This window comes from Rhinolophus sinicus, chromosome 1, assembly GCF_057876585.1.
Source record: "Rhinolophus sinicus isolate RSI-liver-muscle chromosome 1, RSI-T2T, whole genome shotgun sequence".
Classification (NCBI taxonomy): Eukaryota; Metazoa; Chordata; class Mammalia; order Chiroptera; family Rhinolophidae; genus Rhinolophus; species Rhinolophus sinicus.
In genome coordinates, this window is record NC_142501.1 from 90657369 (window position 1) to 90679776 (window position 22408).

Here is a 22408-nt window from a genome sequence, read left to right on the forward strand (position 1 = left end):
CTTCACCTCGGCAGCTAAGGGCTTACAAGGCTGACCGGCTGGGTGCCTTACATCCTGTCTCTCTCTGATTAGGGTGGGAGGAGTTCTGATCTGAGGACCAAGGCCTGCAGCCCTGGGCAGCACCGGGATGGAAGAGAAAGGCACAGCTGCTGCAGACACGGGAGCAGTGGGAGCAGTGGACACATGGGACTCTGACCAGAAGTCAAGGGTCAGCCACACGGTGGCCTGAACCTGGAGGGTAGTTTGGGAGGTCAGCTGGAGGTGGAGCCCAGGCAATTCCTGGAAGCCCCAAACCCGAGCCAGGCCCTCTCCTGTGGGGCCATGCATGGACTCGGGTGGGAGAAGCTGTAAGAGTGGGATGCCAGGCTAGACAGGGAGCAATTTCCCCTGGTCAAGGGCCCTTCCAACCGAACACCACAACCTTGCACATGGGAAGTCCGCTTATCAGGGGTTGGGGTTCCAGTCTCAGCAGAGTTCAGGGCCCTCTTCAGCTCCATAAGCTCTCCCAGCCTGGGGCAGGGGGTGGAGGGGACCGATCATGCCTTGGCCCATTCCTCAGTCCCCACACAGGCAATCCACACCCTGGATGGGGGAGGAGTTCCCAGATGAGGCAGGAGGGGGAGAGTCCAAGCTTTGGCCAGCACTGAGGCCTGGCCTTTCAAGGGGGACACAAGAAGAAACAAGGTGAATGGTTGGGGAACAGCAAACCCCAAGGCACCAGCAGCCTTGGAGAGCCAGCAACACAGGAAGCCCAGCCTGGGGGAAAGGGGTGGAGGCACGGAAATCCCAAGGAGGAGCTCAGGGTGCCCAGAAAATGGGACAGTCTTAGCCTCCCAGATGGAGGAGTGCCACCATCAGATTAAACGCTTTTGCATAACATGAGGAGAAGGGGGGGGTGATGCCTACGCACATCTGGATGAACTGGTGGGGTCGGGAGGCAGAAGTGACCCCAAACATCAGAAAATCCAACCAAGTTCTTCATGACTTTAGCGTCCACTCTTGCATGGGGAGCCGCTGTGAACTGACACTGCAGATCTAGCTTTGAAAGTAAACTTGGCCACCACCCTTCTTTGGGAAAGGGAAGACCCTGGATGGGAGGGGGAGCATTTACGTGGATTAATAAACAGCCTCAGAGGGCCTACCGAGTGGGAAGCCCACACATGAATAAGCCGGAGTTGGTGGCTGTCCCCTTCCGAGGCACTGGGACTCTTGAGACCGCTGGCCTTCCGTTCCTCTTCTGCTCTAGCAATGGTTCTGGTTACCTCCCTTGTCCAAAAGTTCTGTCCCTCCCGTAGGGCACAGGTCATGAATTCAAATGCCTTCAGACCTGAATGTGTGAAAAGTCGGTATGCGTAATGGGGAAAGGTGGGGCCCTCCTGCGGCAAACTGGAGAGTGCCTAAAGGCATGCACTTAAAGACATTTTTTAAATACACTGGCCAAACAAATCATAGCTTCCAGATCAGGCCAGGTGTGAAACTCCAACAGCCTAGGAGACGAGATTGAGAACAGACCTGCACCTGCCCTTTATGCACGCCTGTGTGCACACACACACATGCATGCTCACACGCACACACGTGCACACACGTGTGCGCACACACATGCACGCACACACATGCACACACATACGCGCGCGCGCACACACACACACACACACACACCTGTATCAGTGCTCTGGGTACTTTAAAGAGTCGAATTGCTGCTTCCAGTCCATGTTGTGGACCCAGTACGAGTGGGTTCCCATGAGCTGTGAAGTTGGCCAGAGTTCCTTTCCCTGCTGCCCTGTTTCCTCCAGCCCCAACCTGCCCCCTCCAGATCCCTTGGACCCACAGGCCACAGAGGCTGTATACTGAGTGCTGGACCGGAAGGGGCACAGAGGGAGGAACCGCTGCAGACGCTGCCTGCAGCACTCCTGTGCCAGGGCAGAGACCACCTTAGACAGGCTGTGAGTTTAAAGCCTGAGGGTCTCAGGCAGCTGAGGGTACTGGTAAATTTATGTGGGGAGAGAAAGATGGGAGAGGACGATGGGTGTCTGTGAACAGTCTACAGAAACAGAGAGACTAAGATTCCGGGCCCAGTGAGCTGGAGAGAGCTAGTGCCCGCCAATGTACAGAACTGCCTACAACAGAAAATACTGTTCTCCAGGCTGAAAGGACCAAGGTTATACAGCACGGAGCATTCTGGGGAGGCGACAGGCAGCTGAGAAGCCTGGCTGACCGCGCCCATGTCCTCCACAGCTGGGCTGCCCCAAAGCAAGCTGACTTTCTTGAGGAGCCCCACCAGGACCATGGGGAGAAGGCTGAGGGAAATATTTGGGTTCCAGAGAATGAAAGCTCACACAAGGAAGAAGAGCTGCTCAGCTTGTTCATCCATCCTGAGGGCAGGGGTGAGGGCACTTTCCTCCTGTTTGTAAAGGGTGCTCAGGAGGTCCCAGGCAGGGGCCCGGGGAAGCAGCACTGCTGCTATCTGCCACCAGGAGGCAGCAGAGAGCACTATGCCGGGCCCAACCATGCTCCCCAGTCTCATTGAGAGCAATCTGACTGAAGCAGTTTCTCTCCATCCCTTTCTCCTCTACCTGCTTCTTTACCCACTAACTAGTCCAAGAAGGGTGAACACAGGTGCATGGGGGCATTCCAGGGGGGAGGCATAAGGGGACTGCCAGAATCCAGGAGTCTGAACATCTGCTTGTGCCCAGTGTGCCAATGTACTTGTTCTCACAAGCTGAAAAGCACCTACATTTCTGAGCAAAGCATGGTGGGTGCTCTGAGGATGGCTTGGGGCTGTTGGGGATGGAATTCACCCTGACCATAGATTTTTTTACTTCAGCCACTGGGCATTGGCTCTAGGTGACATCTATGGGCACATCAGTCCCCCCAGGTGACTTCCCTTCTTCCAGCTCTCAGGTCCTGCCCCAGGAAACTGTTCTGAGTGGCCTACCCCACCTCCATTCCCTCTCCTCCCTTCCCTTCTGAACACAAGCCCTGTCTTTCTCCTCTAGAAAGCAGGAAAGGATCCCTTTTCCTTCCAGGGAAGGATCCAAGTGATTTAATAGAGACATGGGGAGAGGAGCACCCCCCTCCACACACACACACACACACACACACACACACACGCACACACACATCCCTCTCTGTGGTTTACCAGAGGGCTCTTGTAGACCCCAAAGCTTCCACTGGGGGAGGAGAGATGGAAAGAGGCAAGAATGAAGGGTCCAGAGAGGAAATCTGGTCAGATGAGTAGGGACTGGCAGAGCAAATACCACAGTGGGGACACCATTTGGAAGAAAGCTGCTCACCCCCTTCACAGGTGGGACCTCTCTCCCTCCCCCCTGAAGACAGTGTAACTGAACAGAAATGGGGTGAGGTAAAGAAGGCTAGCACACAGGGCAAGCGATCCACGCAAGCTTCTTAACTAAGGCAAGAGGGCGCAAGGGGAAGCACACTGGCCCAAGGACCATAAGACCAGGTTCTGGTCGCAGTGCTGAGGAGCTGTGTGAACCTGAAAAAGTCACTTTGTCTCTTTGGTCCTCATCCATGAAGTCAGGGGTTGGGACAAAAGCAGGATGGCAAATGGAGATGCCTGGAGCACTGCATGTGGAAAGATTTTGCAGTGGGAAAGAATCTGTGATCAATTAGCAATGTCTGTCTTGGGCATAGGCCATACATGCCACATAACTGCAAAGTCCAGGGGTCATCTCTAAGTCCCTTTCATTCGAACACTCCATGAGTTGATGACACCATTGCAAGAAGAGTATGGAAATAGAGCTAGAGTTAGGAACTCCTGGAGAGACTGCCTCCTGGAAAATTCAAGACCATGATGGCATGTGACAGTTTGCTTCCTGGCTGTTTCTCTAGTTCCTTCCCCATGGACTCCTGAATGCTAAGCCTACGACCCCCACTAATGGAATGTCAGAATCCAATGTGGTGCATTCAGTTACCGCTTCCAACACAGTACGTTCCATCACACTCTCGGAATCAGATCATGATAGGAATTTCAATTAGTGCTATCCTCCCAAAGCATAAATATAGTAAGCTCGAACAGGAAACATCCCTGCAGTGGGACTTCCCTCACAGTGTAATGTGTTATAATCAGATGGTAGACTACAAAAAGACCACCCTCCTTTATAAGTAAGATGGGTGTCCCAACAGGGAGTTGCTTCACGTGTAGCATGTTCCAGTGGGAGCAACTTCAGACCACCAGGAACAGCTGTTCCAACTGAGGAGAGGAGAGGAGAGGAGTCTGGCCTCCGGCTGGGGGTGCCCACGGACATTGCAGAGGCTCTCAGCAGGGCTGTGGTGGAGACAGAGGTGAGGGCTGTCCATTGCGGGGAGAAGGCGGCCCTGACCCAGGTTCTTGGCTGAGTAGTCACTTTGCTTCCAGCCACATCCTATAAGTGGGTCTCTTTCTTCCCAGTTGTCAGTCCCTCCTTCACTGGGAAGGGCTCACAGTCCTGGCTGGTGCCTCCATGCAGACATAGGTGTTGCTTGGGCTGTGGCAGTCTGGGGTCAGGGGTGATGAGCTGTCTCAGGCGCTGTGGAGAGAAGAGGGAGTGAGTGGGCGTTGTTGGTGAGAGAGGCAAGATGCTTCCTCATGTCTGTATCACCAGGGCCCAGCACATATGGAGGAGGCTCAGTACCAAGTGAGTGAATGAATGAATGAATGAATATATATGTATATACTTTAGAAGGATCAATAACAGTGATTAAGAGTGCGGACTTTCTGCATTCACTCCTGGCTCTGTTACCTGTGCAATCTTAGGCAACCCACTTAACCCCTTTGTGCCTCATCTATAAAATGAGGATAATAAGAGTACACACCTCCTAGAAGTGCCTGACAAGGGTAAGTTATCAATAAGTATCATTTTGTTATTATTATTATTATTATTATTACTATTTTCCTAATTATTACTTTTATATGCTCAATAAGTATCTATTATTATTTTATTAGTAGCAGGACTACATCGCGACCGTTGTTGGTGTTTTTGGTGTCACCTCCTTGGCCTCCTTGCCTTGATTGCTGATGTGATGACTGGAGTCCTGACAACCTTCTCGGCACCATGAGGTGATGAAAACATAACATGCCCATGATGGAAGTGCAGGAATGTAGGAAGAGTCTGGTCCCTAATGGCCTTGTTACGCAGCTGAACCAAATGCCCACAACCCCTGACGTGATCTTGAAATGCAAGAAAAAAATAAGACTATTTGCTTATTGCAGGTTGGGTTTTCTGCCAAGCCAGAGAGATTTCTACAAATGTAATGGCTTTGTGGGACAGTGGCTATATACCCTTCAGGAAGGCATGTCCCCACCTCTAAACAGGGAGCCATTTGCATGTGGTTCCCCAGCCAGGGTTAAGATAAGAAAAGAAGCCAGCAGACTGTGTGTGGAATGAACCGTAAGTAGTTATCAGTTTCCTGAAAGCAAGGAATCTGTGTTCTATAAACCTCTGTGTCTGGGCCCATTTATGTTCTTGTTTGTGACTTAGTTTCCCCTTAACTCTCTGACAGTTTACCCTTGGTTAACTTGTCCAGATGACCTTTTGGAGATCAGATTCTGAAGGTCCAGGACTCTGGGACTTTTTAACGTTTCTGAATGAAACTACTGGACTGGTCTTCAAAGACCCTTCTCTAAGGTTCCATTAAACTCAAGGGCTGCCCCACATTCAGAGCAGGGCCCCCAAATCCCACCTCTCTCAGTACCCTTTTTAATGCTTCACTTCCCCCAACCCCGTACTTTACCTTCTTGAAGGAACCCTGGGTCTTCAGGAGGGTGACGACGATAAAGAGTGGGACGCAGACCATGGAGGAGAGGGCCAGGAACCAGCCGATGGAGTATCCCCAGGCAGGGTACACATAGACGTTGTTGTATTTGAGAGGTGTGTACTTGGTCAAGGAGAAGAAGAAAGTGGCCTAGAAAGGGGGAGGGGCAGTCGCAGATGAGATAGAGAGCCATTGAAACTCTCTCCTCAGCTACTTAAATATCCAGTGACAGGACCAGTTAAACACACTATGGTGCATCTAAGAGGTAGAGAGTAAAAGCCATTTGCACATGTGGGCCCAAGCATCAGTCACATCGAAGACTAAGACAGGAAGAGACATGAAGGAAGGAAGGGGAGATGGAGGAGTTCTAAGCAGACAAAGAGACCAATGCTTGGGAAATTAGGTGGATGGATAGAGATGCTGTGAGAAAGGGGTGGAGAAAGAATGAGAAGAGACGTTAATGATGGTAAAGCAAACAGATGGAGAGATGGCCCCAGAAAAGAAGGGCAGGGGAACCACCACATCAGAGGGAATAGAACAGCCTCCCGAGGTCACTGGACAGGCAGGGAGGAGCCCCAGGACTCAGACATCTTGCTCCTCATCTCCCCATGTCTGCTGGAGGCGGGAGGCAATAAAGGGGCAGTTGGATGGGCACATACCAGGCAAAGCCCAGGGGTCAGGAAGAGCCAGGAGATCTTCACCAGGGGCCACGGCCGGTAGCCAATCATGTCCTCAATGTTGTCATAGAAACGGTCCGCCCCTGCCCCCCAGGCACAGTGGGGGAAGAGTGAGAACAGAAGGGTGGGGACAGTTCATGGGTATTTGGGAGGGACTCTCCTAGTTTTGTGCTCTTCCCCCCACCCTGTGAGGGGAAACTGGATGAGGGCACATGAATGAGATGGGTCTCTGGCACCCCAGCCACAGCGCAAGGAGTGAGGATGAAGGAGCTGCCACCAACAAGCTGGGGGCCCTGGAGGGAGTCACCCAACCCCCCAGTGCAGTCTCTTGTCCTCTTGCCATGGGATGAAGATGCCACCATCCTAACCACAGAGGAGGATATGAGCCTAAAATGGGGCTCAACGCTATATGTATCTGCATTGCAAAGATGAATTTGGTTTCAAGTCAAAATGTCAAACAGCAAGCGTGCCACTGCCTAGTCAGAGCCTGTTAAGCTGGCATAGAACCAGATCACTACTGGGAAGGGACCACGACCTAGATTCTAGACTCCAGAGGGAGCACCTTGCATTCTCAGCAAAGTATGGTGAGAGGGTTGATTTGTGTATGTGAAAACACTGACTGTTTTGTTTGATTTTGTTTAATAGCCGCAGGGTTTCACAATCCCTCAGTCTTCTATGAAGAGTTCCCAACTGGTGAAGGCACTTGGAGGGCCCCTCTAGCTATCCCTCACCAAAAAAAATACCTTCCCTCTGGTTACTAAGGCAGGAAATGACACCATTAGAGAATCATTCTTTAGGCTTCTAAATTTCTCCCTAGTTGTAAACCAGATACTGGGCCGGCCCGGTGGCTCAGGTGGTTGGAATGCAGTGCTCCTAATGCCGAGGTCGTCAGTTTGATTCCCACATGGGCCGGTGAGCTGCGCCCTCTACAGCTAAGACTGCGAACAATAGCTCTCCCTGGAGTTGGACTGCCATGAGCAACTGGAGATTGGCGTGATCTGCTGTGAGCTGCCGTGGGCTGCTGTGTGCTGCCGTGGGCTACCGTGTGCTGCCACGAGTGGCCGGTGGCTAGTGTGAGTGGCCGGCAGCCAGCCTGAGCGGCTGAGAGCTGCCATGAGCTGCTGTAAGCGGCCGACTGACGACTGGCGACAGACTGCCTCAGCTGGGGGGAGCACAAGGCTCCTAATACCAGCATGGGCCAGAGAGCTGTGTCCTACACAACTAGACTGAGAAACTACGGCTTGAACCGGAGTTGGGGGAGAGGCGGGAGAAAGGGGGGGAAAAAAGAAAACCAGATACTGCTGGGTAGATATAACATGTTATCAGCCATGTATACCTCACTGTGGTTGAGTTTATCAGATCCTCTCTGAGAACAAGTTTTGAAAAGTAGTAAAGGAAAATCAGGAAGATGTCAGATGCTTGAGTAAGAAGGAAGGAGACATCTCCAAGGAGAGGAGAGGAGAGGACACCAAATAGGAAGGCTGAGGGTAGCAAAATGAAAACCTTCCTACTTGTGGTTTGCCTGTCCTGAGGCCCCAGTACGTGGCACCCCTTCCCCTGTCTGCCCTGAGCCTTGTACTATTGGCAGTGTGTCCCCCAACCTGGTGCAGTGGAGGCAGACAGACCTGGGGTATGACGATGGCTTCTCCACTTCCTAGCTCTGTGAGCTCAGGCAAGAGCCATAACCTCTCTGCGCCTCATTTCCCCCCTGTAAAGGGCTGCTGTGCAGATAGTGAGATGGGGTATGACACAAACAGTACAGTGCTCGCACACAGCAATGCATTGGCTCTGGTTTCTCCCCCCACTGTTATCAGACACAATAACAGCATGGCTAGTATGGTATTCAGCACTGGGTAGTTAGATGAGGGGCCAGGGCTGTGGGAAGGAGTCAGTGGAAGGCACAATTCACCTCAGTGTAAGAGAGAAGTGCACAACAGACACAATAGAAAAGGGACCCCAAACACCAGGAAAGAATTTCCTGTTCATGGAAGTAGTCAAGCAAAGTCTGGGTGATAACTTTGAAAGGGAATCTGGTAGTCTGTGGAGGATCAGGCTAAGTGGCCCAGAAAGTGCCTTCTGACTAGGATTCCCACTGGGGAAGGACCTCTGGCAGCCTCCGTATCAAGAAAATTGTCCACTGTTATGTATCATGACCCTCACCATTCAAGGAACTCAGTGTCGCCATTATCCCGCCTCCACCTGCATCGTGAGAAATGCCTGGGTCCCCAGAGATGGATAAGCTTCTCAAGTAAAAAGAACGCGGACAGTAACACAAACATACCGAAACCGGGTGCTAGGACAGCCTGTGCCATCCAGGGCACGTCCCCCCCAGCTGGGTTCAGCGGCTCTTCCCCAGAGTCCAGGCCCGCTTACCGTACACCCAGCTGATGCAGATCACCTCGAACATCGCGAGGAAGAGCAGGCATATGCCACTGCAGGCATAGTAGTCAAACAGCTGGAAGATATACATTCCGCCCTGTGGAGAAGGGGGTGAAGCTGAGGCCTTGGCGGGTGGCCAAACACCCATCTGGGTGCCACCCTGCCCAACCCATGGGAAGTCACCCTCACATCTAAAAGGAGTTTGCCCTGCCTGTCCCTGCCTTCCAGCCCCTCAGTAACACCAATCTCTGACATTATAAGAACAGTGGGGACTATGGTGGACATACACCGTTTGGTCTGCCCAGCGTCCCTCTCCCTGCTCCACCCTAAAGAAGGGTCATGGCTGGACACTGGCTACACTCTCAGGAAAAGGGTACTCTCTCTCCTCTGGGTTGCGTGGGTGGCACAAGGTAAGGCTGAAGCTGCACCTGCCTTCTTTAAAATCAGGAGGGCAATCTGGCTAAGAATGAAGTTACCAGAGAGACAGACAGGAGCGTTTCTGACCATGTCATTAGAGCAACTGGATCCAATCATACCTAAAACAAACTATGTCTACTTGACCCCCAAAATTGCCCTTACTGCTTAAGCCAGCTTGCCAGTTTGGTTTCTGTCACCTGAAACCAAAAGAGAGCAAACTAACATGGTGCATTCGACGGTGTGGTCCCTACAGCCTCCCTGTGAGGGTGTCAGCAGATGAGGAAAGCGCGGCTCTGAGAAGGGTCAGGGGTATCCCCCATGGCTCCCTCCCCAGGAGCCCGGCTTGCAGGCCGCTGGCCCTGCTCACCTCGGTGACCAGGAAGAGCCCTATCAGGTAACATGTGACGGCGATGGCGAGGATGAGGAGCTCTCGCCGCCCACTCTTCCGGAGCTGCCGAGGGAACATGTCCACGGAGGCCGTCACCAGGCACTCCACACAGACAAACTGTGGGCCAGGAGGGAAGTGGGGTGAGAGGGGCCACCTGCCCTTGGGCCTTCCCCAGCACAGCCCTGCCTAGCCTCCACTCGCCATGCTGGTACAGGGAGGGCACAAAGGGCAGAAATGTGGGGTGGCCAGGGGAGAAGCCAGCCCTGCCCTTGGCCACGTCTCCACAACAGAGTAAAGGGTGCTCAGAAGGTCAGCAGCGAGCATTGAAGACGAGATATGTGTTCTGTCCCCAAGGCCATGGGGCCAGGGTGGGCAGCTTGAGCCAGTGGAGGGACGTTTGGGAGGGTGCATCCATGTATGGGGAAGGGTCAGGATATGGGGAAACAAAGCAAGTGGCCTCCTCACCAAAGAGGGCCTCAAGGTCTGGGGTCACCCAACTCACCCCCAGGACAAGCTCTGGACAGCAGCGGGGCCTCAGAATGTATGCTCAGGAGAAAGGGAGTCAGGGGGAATGGAATGCCAGGAAATGAGAAGTGGAAAGGGGGTCACCAGGGCAGGGCTGGGGTGACGAACCTGGCTGTCCAGCCCTAGGAAGATGAGCATGATGAAGAAAAGGCAGGACCACAGCTGGGATAAGGGCATCATTGTCACAGCCTTGGGGAATGCAATGAAGGCCAGACCAGGACCTGCCAGGACACAGCACAATCAGTAAGCCCAGGGCTCTTGCGGCCTCAGGGAAGGGTCCTCTCCAGAGGCAGTGTGTGTGCGTGTGTGCAGTGGGGTGGTTCAAGGGCGCAGGGTGACTGCACCCATTACTCTGCTCTTCAGGTTCTGGGAAACACGCTGCTCATTCGTCCACCCATTCCTTCACCCATGCATGCAGCTGTGGACCCAGCCAGCCAGCCAGCCCTTCTCCCCCTCCCTGCCATGGTTATGGAGGCCCTGCTCTGTGCCAAGCACTGCCCCCATATGCTAAACGGGTCATAGGACCCCAGCCTTTCTGTTGGAGGATCTGTGTTCTCTGAACCTCCTTCCCCTCAAGTCCCAGACAGCAAAATGGCACCTACCTGATTCGGCCACTTCAGAGATGGGCACCCCCTGTTCTTGAGACATGAAGCCCAGGATGGAGAAGACCACAAAGCCTGCCACAAAGCTGGTGGCACTGTTCAGGAAGCAGAGGGCGATGCAGTCCCTGCAGGCGGAGTGAATGCAAACATAACAAGAAGGAAAAGGGAGAAAGAAATCGATCACGTGAGGAGAGATTGGAAGACAGTACGAGGGTAAAGAGGAGAGAGAAAAGGAAGAGTGAATGGGAAGACAGGGAAAGAAAAAGACAAACCGGGTTTCAGAAGGTGAGGAGAGTAAAGGGTGAGAGAAAAGGGAGGAAGAAAGAAATTCAGTCTGAGAAATGAACCCACAATGTCAATTTGACAAAACTTGTAACTAACGGGTAATAAAGGAAGAAGGCCTGGGCCCACCCCCCAGGAGCCACCCTCCTCAGACCATGGGCAGGCAGGATCCCCCCAGGGTCCCCACCCGGTGTTCCTACCTGTAGCAGTTGTTGTGGTACTTGTTGTAGCTGCCCAGGGCCGTCAGGCACCCCTGGCAGATGGCGAAGGAGAAAAAGATCTGGGTGCCCGCGTCCATCCACACCTACAAGACACTCAAGTAAGTGGTGAGGGAGAGCGGAGGCAGCCCACCAGGGCCTGGAGCAGGGTCACCAGAGGCCCAGACCCTTCACCCCACAGAACCAGCTGTCCTGCTCAGTGTTCCTGACAGTCACTTACACCCCAACTCTCCCTTCATATGTCCTCCTCTCACAGGCAGGGCCCATTTTTAACTTCCTTCTGAAGGCACTTAATAAGCACCACATACACGTGTTACTTAAATTTTTTTAAGAAGGTGAGGCCCTCTGCTATGGGAGCCAAGAAGCACTGGAACCTCGTTCAACAAGTAGAGTGTGCCATAGGCAGCCATGCTGGGGCACAGGGGCCAGCCATGCCATTGAAATATGAAGGAAAAAACACCAAGACTCTTGGGCGGGTGGGTGGGGGAGGGGTGGAAGGGTGGAGACAAAGAATGTGCTCAGACAAGTCCTAGAGGAGGAAACACAAATGGTGGATAAATATGTGGGGAAATGTCCAACCTCACAGTAATAAAAAAAAAAAAATTTAAAATAACAGCGTGATACTATTTTGACCCCACCACCAACACCAGAATTATAGCACTCCCTGGTATTTAATGGGGCCTCAGTACATTTTGGTTGAATGAATGAATGAATGAATGAATGAATGAATGAATGAATGAATGAATGAATGATGGACGGATGGAGGAAATACTACGCAAGTGTTAAAAATGACATTTACAAATGAATTTAGTAACATGGAAAATGCTTATAATTTAAGTGAAAAAAGGTATATATATGTGTGTGTGTGTGTGTGTGTGTTTGAATATAGTTGAGATATTTATATAATTATATAAATTATAATTAGGGGAAAAGCTAGGGGAAAAAGTTGGAAGGAAATATACTAAAATGCTAACAGAGATTATAGCTGAGTGGTAGGATTACAAGAGATTTTTAGTTCCTTTTTCCTATATTATTTAATTTTTCTCCAGTGGGCATCTATTGCCTTTAAACCAAGAGGAAAGCAATCATAGGTTCTCAAAAGTACAGGTCTGGCTTGGGGTGAGGGACAGCTGGGGAAATGGTCCTCAGCACAGCTCCTACCTGGGGGTCCTTCAGACGAGACAAATCTGGCTTCAGGTAATAGATGATGCCCTCATAGGCTCCGGGAAGCGTGACGCCTCGGACCAATAGGATGACCAGCATCAGGTAGGGGAACGTGGCTGTGAAATAAACAACCTGGGGGAAAACAGGCTGCAGTCACTCGTGGTGGGATCACAGCAGCCAGGAGCTTACAGGGAGTCTGCAGTGGTCCTCCTGTCACCGCACCCCAGGCCTAGCTCGGTGTCCAGCACCTTCTTAGAGATATCTGAGAGGGGTGAGCACACGAAACTTTCCACACCTTCCTTTCCACATTCCTGTGGGTCTCAGGCCCCCCAGCAGAGTGCGAGATACACATCAGCAGGGCAACAGGGGAGGAGGGAGGGCAGGGAGGAGTACAAGTTTCCAGCCGTAACATTTCAAAGACTATTTTTAAATCCAGAATCTGGTCTCCCTTAAATTTTTATCCTGGCTGTTCTCCCCATGTTCCCTGGGGAGGGTGGGCCTCCCCTTCACCAGGAGGAGGGCGAACAGATTTGTACAGTTGTCTGTGAGACTGTATTTTTCCAGGCTCAAGGTTGGGGGAGCAGAAGCGGCCTGGGTTCTGGGATACTGGAGACACTCACAGGTGACTCTGCTCAGCTCCTTACCGGAGGTGGTGGCACTATCCATGTTATTATTATGACTGTTACCATTTTTGTCATTATTATTACTGTTATTATTGCAACAATCCACGGAAGGGGGACGCTGCTGCAGGAGCAGGCTAATCAGAGAAGTCAGCACCTGTCTATCCCTGGTTTTTAACAGCATGAAGCATCTGCCTCAGCTTCTCTGGGTTGGAAATAATGCTCCCATCTGAACTCTCTCTGTACATGCAACAAGCAACTGTTGTCCCTTCTTGGCTATAACCCCTTCAATGACTGGAAACTCCCCACCTCAGAAGCAGTTCTGTCTGCTAGACAATGATAAGCATCGTCTTGATGTGTTGTTAAATACGAAAAGCAAGGGAAAAGAGTGCCTGATCCTAATTGTGTAATATACACGCATAATAGATACAGCTACACACATACTACACATATAAAGGAAAGCAGAAGACAGCACAGCAAAACTTTAACAAGGATTAGCAGATCCAACCAACCATCAGGCTGAGGGCTGTACAGCGCTTAGCTCTGATGTGTAATTTTTATGTTTCTTATTTTGCTCTGTATATTACTTACATAAACAGGTCTTTTAAAGTCATATTGAAAAAGAAAGGCTTTCCTTGTATTGAACTAAACTCTGCCTTCATCCAACTTCCCCTATCCTCACCGAGCCTCTCCCTTAAACTACACTTTTTTTTCAGTTCTTCAGAGGGACTCTGTGAGTGTCCCCAGGGACTCTGGAAGCCACAGAGAGCTTACCAGGAGCCAGAACACCTCACCTTGCCCGTGGTCTTGACCCCCTTCCAGATGCAGAAGTAGCAGATGACCCAGGCAAGCAGGAGACACAGGGCCAGCTCCCAGCGCAGGGCCCCCAGGTCGTGGATACCTGAGGTAATGCCCAGAACACGTCTCCTGATGGGTTGGAAAAAATAACCAGGTGAAAGGCTAAAGGGGACAACAAGCCTCTGTGATCAAGTCTCCTGATTCTTCGAGCTGACCCCACAGATCTTGTATTCCAGGCTTCCCCCACCCCCACCCCACTCCACCTCTCCCACGGCCATGCCATGTTCCCACCTGTAGTCTGCATGCCCCTGGCTGTTAGAAGACCAAATGACGTAATACCATAGGTATCTTTGTCTTTCTAACTCATCCAGATTTCTCTGTTGTACAGAGAGAGAGAAAGAGAGATGTGTGTGAGGAATGTATGAATAAGTACATGGAAAGTAAATATTTATATATGCAGGTAAAGGAGCAAGAATGTGGGTATCAACTGGAGGGGCTGAGTGTGTGATAGTATCTATAGGTGTGTATGGGGGTGATGGAAATGTACGTGAGAGAGCATCGGTGGACATGTGTGGGCACAGGTGGGTCATGTGGGAGGGTGAATGTGGGAGGGTGAGAATAGGGTTTGCCAATTTCTGTGGTGTAAATACTCCCACGTTGGCCAACGTGACATGACTGAACACAGAGCTTGGAAGAGATGTGCAGAATCGCTCTCCTAAGCTGGCCCAGACTGTGTCCAGCACACCCGTGGGCATGTGGGGTAGGTGTGTGGGGTGCAGGTGGAGGTGAGGGTGTGGGAGGCATGCGTGAGAATGCCAGTGGGCATGCATAAATGTGTGGGTCTAGGTGAACATAGGTGGAATGTAGGGGGCCTAGGTGGACAACTACTGTAGATGTGTGAATGTTCCCTCATCTCTCAGTGATGTGTGGGGTGGGGGGTAAGTGCTGGGAAACATGCACTGAGAGCCTTAAACTTGCACCCCAAATCCCAGGCCTCAGATATCCAAATTTCCTCTGGTCGAGGCCCCCTGGCACACGGCAGTCAGGCCCAGCACCTACTCCCAGAATTCCATGACAGGTGACGTGATGTTCTCAGAGGGCGTCACTGTGTTGACTCCCGAGTGGTTCAGAAAGTCCATGCAGTGCTCTGTCAGGGACAATATGAGGAGTGCATCAGCTAACGACAAGATGGGGAGAGATGCCCTCACACCCTCGTCCCGGCTGGCCCCCTGGCCTTGCGGCCTGGTGGTCCCCATCATTCCCAGTCCCCAAAGCCTCCTTTGGAGCCCCAACCTCCAGAGTGTCAGGAGTTGGCTGCTCAGGCTGTTCGCGGGACCAGCCCCACTCCCTCTGCTCGTTCCACCCTGCCAACCTCTGACCCAATCCAGACTTCAGATGCACTCTGCCCCCACGTGGGTGGCTTTTGTTGACAGCACTGTCTCCTCTCAACAGTCCAGGGGCTGAGTTCTTGCGCCTGCCCCCGCACCTAGGGAATGTTGCTCACATGGTGGGCTCTTTCTCATCCTTCAGCCCTTAGCTGGCACTCCTCCCTCCCATCGTTACATAGTTACTGCACTTTTCTTTCACTCATCACAATTTGTAATGATTTTGTCAATTTGCCAATTTCCACCACGAGACTGTCCTGCTCAGTGAGGGCCTGGGCCATGTTGCTTGTGTTCACCTTTGGATCTCTAGCCCCTGGCACAGTGCTTGGCACATAGTAGTGATATGGGAGAGCTCCCTCACTATAAAAGTTTTAAGTCCCCTTGCTATAGGAAATTTAAGTCTCCTTTTCCCTAGTTTCTTAGCTCCTTAGCCCCTGGTTTTAATCACTCTTCTAATCAGTTTCCAAATCCTAAACTAAGGATTGCTCCTAGCCTAACTCACAGAATGTCTCTCACTTCTGCTTCAGATAACTGCTTAAAAGCCTGTGAGCTATAATCATTGTAGCCAATATTCCCCCACGCCATTTCAGACCTAACTCTTGGATACACACCGTCCCAAAACCAAATGGGTTTTAGCACTCCTCCAGGTCAGTCCATACCTAACCCCTGGGTGACATCAAGATAGTTGGGATTCAAGTCCTACTCCTGGAGCCAGCGCTTTTAATTTATTAACTAACTAACATCTGTCTCTCCTCATCTAGGGGCCATCAGGATGAGTTAAGTCCCAGCAAATCTCCCGTGCACCCTGACCAAAGCAGATATGAGACCATCTTTTCTTAAGAACAGATAGGGCGAGAGTTTCGTGAATCCCCATTAGGTAGGGACAGCTCTACCCGCCTCCTCAGCTTGAAACAGATACAGAAGAAGAGATCTCCCATCCCTCAACTCCCCACAGAGATTTATGGGGATCACATCTCTCAGGAAAAATAAAGCAAGCAGTTAGAGACAGGTAACGGGGTCTCTGCATTCCTGCACATTCAACACAGTCTATGGGGAGCACTGCCTGGAGACCTCCCACATTCTTCCCGTATCTGCCCTAAGCATTAGCCACTGTGAGGAGACTAAAAGACAACAAATTAAACCGGTCCTGCACAGTAGAGGTCACCACGACCTCCATCCCACCCTAGCCTCATATACCATCATTGTAATGTCATACATATGCCCAGACGTTCATTAATACTATTATAACAGACTGAACTCTGGGAAGAGATGTGCGCAGTTTAAGAGGATGAGGTAATAGCCACTCATCAATCACAGGTGTCAATCAAGTAGTCCTGTGTCTGGAGGGGAACAGCCCATCCTAGAGAAAAGAAATAAAACCTCCAGACACCCGTCCCCCACTAACAAAAGGCCTAGAGCCGCTCTTCTTAGTGCTCTGTCCGCTCCAAATTCTTTGGAGTGTACTATCTCCTCTAATAAACTTTCCTCATACCACTTTACCTCTGTGTCTCATTCACTTCTTTGCTCAGGATGCCAAGACCCTGGACACCACGTTGAGAAGGGCCCACCCTCCAGTAACATAGCAGCTGGGATTCCCACCTCTCACCCAGGAGACCCAGGTTTTATTCCCGCTGTGGGAAGCTAGCCCACATTCTGCCCAGACTCCCATGGATTCGACCGCCCGTGTGAGAGCCAAGCCTGGACTTTTCGCTGGGAAGGGCCCCACTCTCCGGTAACAGTAGGTGCATAGTAAATATCTGCGAGATGAATGGACAAGTGCATGATACTAACTAACCCTTTGCAGTTGTATAACACATTTCCCAGTCCCATTGGGTTTCGGTCCCAGTGGCTGATCTGAGGTATCACAGAAGGGTCAGCCAGCAGAACTGGCACCAAAGGCTACATAGCCGGACTTTGGGGCAAGTTCTGCCATGTACTTTATCAGTGTTTGCCCATCACCAGCCACCACACGCCCAGTCCCTATGGAGAGCCCACATCCCAAGGGCTGAAACGATGGAATACCTGTGTTCCAGGTATTGGTGCAGGTTATCCAGGGCAGCTGAGAGGTAAATGAGCTGAACAGATAGAACAGGGCCCAGGCGAGGATGATGATGTAGTAGATGTTCAAATAGGACTCAATGACCACAGACGCCAGGCCGATGCCTTCCGGGCGGAGGAGAAACAGGAGAATCCAAGAGGTCAGTGTCAGCCCCCAAGAAGCCACCTACAAGCTGCCAGTTGTGATTAGAAGGCTACTGGGTGCTACACAAAGAGAACCAGCAGGGTTTATTTATTGGTATGAGACACCATTTACAACCTATTTTTCTAAGTAAGAAACGCAGGTTACACAATACTATCCTATGCATCCTCCCATTTTTATATGTTTGAATGTATATCTTTTTTTTTTTATGAGAAAAACTCTGGAAGGTCTGTCATCCAAAAGCTAACAACTGGTTCTCTAGGTGATAGGATTTAAGTTCACTGTTTAAAGTTTTTTTTTCTTTTTGCCTATTTTCATTTTCTAGTTTTTCTATTACAATCACACATTACTTGTAAAATGAAAAGGAAGAACAGAGGAGTAAATATGGAGAATTTGGTAAGAATCAATATCAAAATAAGAGCAAAAACCAGAAGAAAGCAGCAAAGCAAGGAAGAGAACCGTGATCGCTGTCAAGAGCTGTGGAGTCTGACTAGCCTGCCGACGTCTCATGCTGAGAGTGGGGCAAGTGTGGGCAGAGGGTAAAGCCTGCTCTGCTTGAACTCTCAGCAGTCGTTGGCGGCTAGGGTGCATCCTGCCTCCCAGGTGGACACGTCTGGGGTGGGAGGGAGCAAGGGCAGGCGCAGTCACCCACCCACCTCGACTTCGTCCTACAACTGTGGGATCCTTGCCCACAGGAAGGTTAAAAGTAGCACTTTGCTGGGGCAGCTGTTAGTCCTGAAGTGTGAAAGCCAGAGCGGGAGGAGGGGAGCGGGGTTCTGCATAAGAGAAGACCCGCTTGTTTGTACTGCGTCCAGGCAAGTCGAGGCTCAAGAACTGATTAGTGAAGACGGCTGGAGAACAGACGCCGATAGCTGGTTGAACAATCATGCTGTCATCAATGCCCTTCCCCCACCCCGCGCCAGGGAGCCGGCCCAGATCGTCTGTTCCCACTGGCCTGGCAAACTCCGTAGGAGGCAGGAGGGGTTCCTGTGTGGGGTCTCTGTGAAGCATCCAGGCCACTGGTGGTGGTGGTGGCGGTGGCGGTGGGGGTGCGGGGGTAGACAGAGACCCGGGACAGCCTCGGGTGGGGCCCCCAGAGGGCGGGGCGGGGCTGCTGATGCCGAGGGCGTTCCCCTCTCCCCCATCCCCCGGGAGCTGGCGGCCGCGGGGAGGGGTATTTAGAGCACACAGACACCCACACAAAAAACAAGCGGCCACTGTGCGGCGGGAACGCGCTGTGCTGCCACCGCCTGCGGGACCCGGGAACCCATCAACACCTGGACCGCTAGGAGGCCAGGCTAGGAAGTGGCCCGCCCATCTCTGAGGGTAGGGACGTGGTGGGGGAGGAAGCTTGAGCCTTTGTGCTAAGTTGAGGAAGGAGGGAGGGTGTGGGTGAGCAGAGAGGTGTGTTTCCTCAGTGTCCCGCCCCCAGAGCACAGGCTCACTGGGAGGGTGGGTGTAGGGTGGGGGCAATTAGGCAGGTAAAGGGCAGCCTGGATGGTCCTACCAACACAGGCGCACACCCCCTGGGTGAGCCTCTCCCTGAGACCCTAGGCTTTGGGATCTCTTCAACTGGGAAAATAAGCAAGGAGAAGAAATCCTTCCCCCACCCCCATCCAATGTTCAGTTTGCTTGCCCTGTCTCTGGTGACCCCCTCGCAGTTAGTACCTGTGTGCCAGAGAGGCTGGCCCTGCATGTGCTACCCACCGGCTGGCTTGGCCCTGGGGACAGAGCCCAGCTAGGTCGGAATTAGGCTACTGCTGGTGTCCAAAGCAGAACACCAGAGCTGGTACCCTGGCTGAGGGCACAGAATTCCGCAGCAGAAATGTGGGTGGGCCTGTCCACCCTGCCCCAGTCCCTCACTGCTGCCCCTGTAGGGACCCCTTGGAGGCCCAAGAGGAATCAATACCAGGCTAGGCTTGTTCCCCCCCCCCCCACACACACACACACCCCATCAGTGGTCACATTTCCAGCCTGCTCAGGAGCCAGTGTCTCCCACCATGCCTGAAGCAGGGCCGGTTGGGACCCCCGTAGTTGGGACCCCCATAGAGGAGGCCTCTCCGTGTCCCTGGCCTCATCTTTCCTTGACCTATCGCTTAACAATAGGTGATCCCCCTGTGGCTAGAACTGGGAACATCCGTCCCAGTTCCCTGTTTTAGAAAATTACCCTGAAAGTATGATTAATACCCTAAGGCTTATTGATCACAATCTGTGGTCTCTCATTCTTGCCAGGCTAATACCATCATTGTTCCTGGGTTGCTGACACCCCCAGAGAACCATGTTGCCAGAGGGAAGGCTCCATGCTGACCCTCACGTAGCCTCTGGAGGAACGTCCAGATTTTCCCATAAATATTCCAAGCCAGTCTGAGAATGTTAAGGCAGTTTTTGAAGGTGTGAACGCCTTCTCAGATCACCAGTGCTCTAGCGCCATAGGCAGCATGAGCCCCTGACTCGATTGCCCTCTGGTTTCATGCCCACCTCTGTCAAGCCTACTAAGCTGGGCAACCCCAGGCAGCATAGACCCTGGGGTTTCCTTAAGGACTGACATGAGAGGAAGAGTCTTCTTTCCATTTCAAATATTCAAAGAACCTCTCAGGGACAAGAAGATGCCTTGGATTTCTTTTCCAACCCCCCCCCCCCCCCCCCCCGCCCAGGGGACAGGCCCAATCAACTATAGAGGGGGTGGGGACAGGACAACCCAACTGTTCACCTCAGTGCCAGCAGATTCCTAGAGAGGACAGGAGCAGCTCCTAACATAAGAAAAAGCATGAACTTTCAGCTCAGGTAGACCTGGGTTCAAACCTTTAGCAAATGATCTCAGTTTTCTCATATACAAATGAAGTGACTAGAGTGATTATTGGAAGATTAGATGAGGAAATGCACGGACAATGCTGACATGGGCCCTGGCACATGGCAGGGCTCAGCAGGTGTTTGCCATTCTCATCATCATCACTATTCTTACATACTTTGGAAGTGCGTCTGGGACCACACCAGGTACCCAGGAACTTGTTTTCCATGAAGCTACTAGAGATGAAGCTTCAGAGTTCCCCACTTGCAGGGACCCCTTGCAAGGCTCTGCACCTGATTTTTCATTCGTAACTTTGTATTGCCTTTCTTGAGGAGTGCCTTCCTCCTCAGGATATATTAGCGTTGGGCCCCACAAAGCCTGACTACTTCCTGTGTCCCCCACAGCACTTAGCATGGGACGAGAGTGGATGAATGAAAGATTGAAAGAGGTGGTGAGCAGATAGGAAGGGAGGGTGGATGCAGAGATGGAGGCTGGCCTGCGAGCAGGTGGGTGAGGCAGAACACTCACCCTGGAGGAGAGGGCAGATCTTTCTCCAGGCTGTGACGCTCCCTTGGCTGGTGTACTGGCCCAGCGCCACCTCCAGGAAGAACACAGGGATGCCGCAGGTGAAGAAGAAAATGAAGTAGGGGATGAAGAAAGCTCCTGTGGAGGAAGGGGAGGCGGAGATTTAGCCTTTCAACCCTAGGCCCCTCCAAGGGACCTGTGCTCTAGCATCTTTAATCGCCCTCCTCACCCCTCCCGGGGGCCCAAGGAGGCTTCCTCCTGTCTGTGCGTGGGGACAGGCCAGAATTTTCCAGTCTGAGTCCCACTCGGGCTAGGAAGGATCTTTGAAGGGAAATAAAGGAAATTTTAGGTGGAAATCCTAATGTATGCACTATTTATTAATATTTTCTGTGTGCTTCACAAATCTAGTCAATTTATTGTTTTTGGAACAAAAACGTGTTCTGTATAATTTGATATCCTTATTAAGTTATCAAGCTTGTTACATTTTAGAGAAAAACAAACAAAAACACCTTGGAAAAATTATTTTCCCTCTAATAGTTTTCAGAGGGATTTTTTCCCCCTCTCCCGGGCTCTGATCTGAACTGGGATCTCAGCAGAGAAGGCCATTCCTGCTCTCAGATTGACTCTGGGGAAACGGGTATCAGCAGCCAGGTGGTCAGGCCCCAACCGGAGGCCTGGCCTAAAAGACAACCAGCACGTTACATGCGAAGGGAATTGAAGGCGACCCTAAGTTCACAGTACCCATTTCAGTCCCTGAGACATAACCTCACCTCAGAAGTGTACCCATGGGCGGATGGATTATTGTTTATTGTACAATGATAACAGTGGGTACTTATTTGGTGCTTACTGTGTGTCAGGCACTCTACTAAATGCTTCACCAACATAAAAATCCTCACACAACCTCCCCTGGGGTAGGTTCTATTGCCATGTCCATCCTACAGACGAGAAAACTGAGGCCACCTTACAGATTCAAAAACTGAGACACAGATGAGGAAACTGAGGCACAAACCCAGGTGATCTGATCTTGAGTCTGTGCTCTTAACTCTATTAATTCTATTACTTAATTCTATTACATTAGAATGCCTCTCAAGTAATCCATATTACTTTGTAGAAAAACAGAAAGTACAAAGGGAAGGAAAGGAAAAAGCATTCTATAGCCTTCCAATCTCTTATAAACAGACATATGTATTTCTTTTTTAAAAAATAAGAACCTACTATATACAAGTATTACTTGATAACCATTTAAAAATGTATATAATGAACCTCTCTTCATACCAATAAATACATATCTGTGCCGTCACTTTAATGGCTGTGTAGTATTCTGCCTTAAGCATCTCTCCAGGTTTATTTCGTCAGTACCTTCTTTGGCCTTTGTTGTTTCATAAGAAACAACATCTCTGATGAAGACTGTTATCCACATCCTTGTGCACTTGCCTAATTTGCTCCTTAGTAGAAATTTCCGGTAAAGGAATTGGTGGGTCAGAGGATATGCACATTATTTTTTGCTTTTTTTTTTTGGGGGGGGGGGTGTAAAATATATATAACATAAATCTTACCATTTTAACCATTTTGAAGTATACACTTCAGTGGCATTAAGTAAATTCACATTGTGCAACCATCACCACCATCCATTTCCAGAACTTTCTCATCATCCCAAACGGAAACTCTGTATCCGTCAAACACTAA

General features: G+C 51.1%; 1 protein-coding gene across 22 annotated transcripts in view; it reads right to left on the minus strand.

Annotated features, from left to right (window-relative positions):
* Positions 1–3972: 3972 nt before the first annotated feature.
* Positions 3973–22408, minus strand: part of SLC6A12 (solute carrier family 6 member 12) — a 28696-nt gene continuing 10260 nt past the window's right edge. For 21 of the 22 annotated variants that reach the window (XM_088801541.1, XM_074325209.2, XM_019711292.3 and 18 more), the window contains 13 exons: positions 20726–20860; positions 17232–17372; positions 14884–14971; positions 13821–13953; positions 12404–12538; positions 11225–11328; positions 10743–10867; positions 10249–10361; positions 9595–9732; positions 8805–8907; positions 6414–6514; positions 5734–5904; positions 3973–4529 (listed from right to left, as the gene is read on the minus strand). In XM_088801541.1, coding sequence (XP_088657667.1) covers positions 4386–4529; positions 5734–5904; positions 6414–6514; positions 8805–8907; positions 9595–9732; positions 10249–10361; positions 10743–10867; positions 11225–11328; positions 12404–12538; positions 13821–13953; positions 14884–14971; positions 17232–17372; positions 20726–20860 — 1631 coding nt within the window. In that variant the 3' untranslated portion in view covers positions 3973–4385. The remainder of the gene's footprint in view (positions 4530–5733; positions 5905–6413; positions 6515–8804; positions 8908–9594; positions 9733–10248; positions 10362–10742; positions 10868–11224; positions 11329–12403; positions 12539–13820; positions 13954–14883; positions 14972–17231; positions 17373–20725; positions 20861–22408) is intronic. The other variant, XM_074325215.2, reaches the window with a different exon arrangement.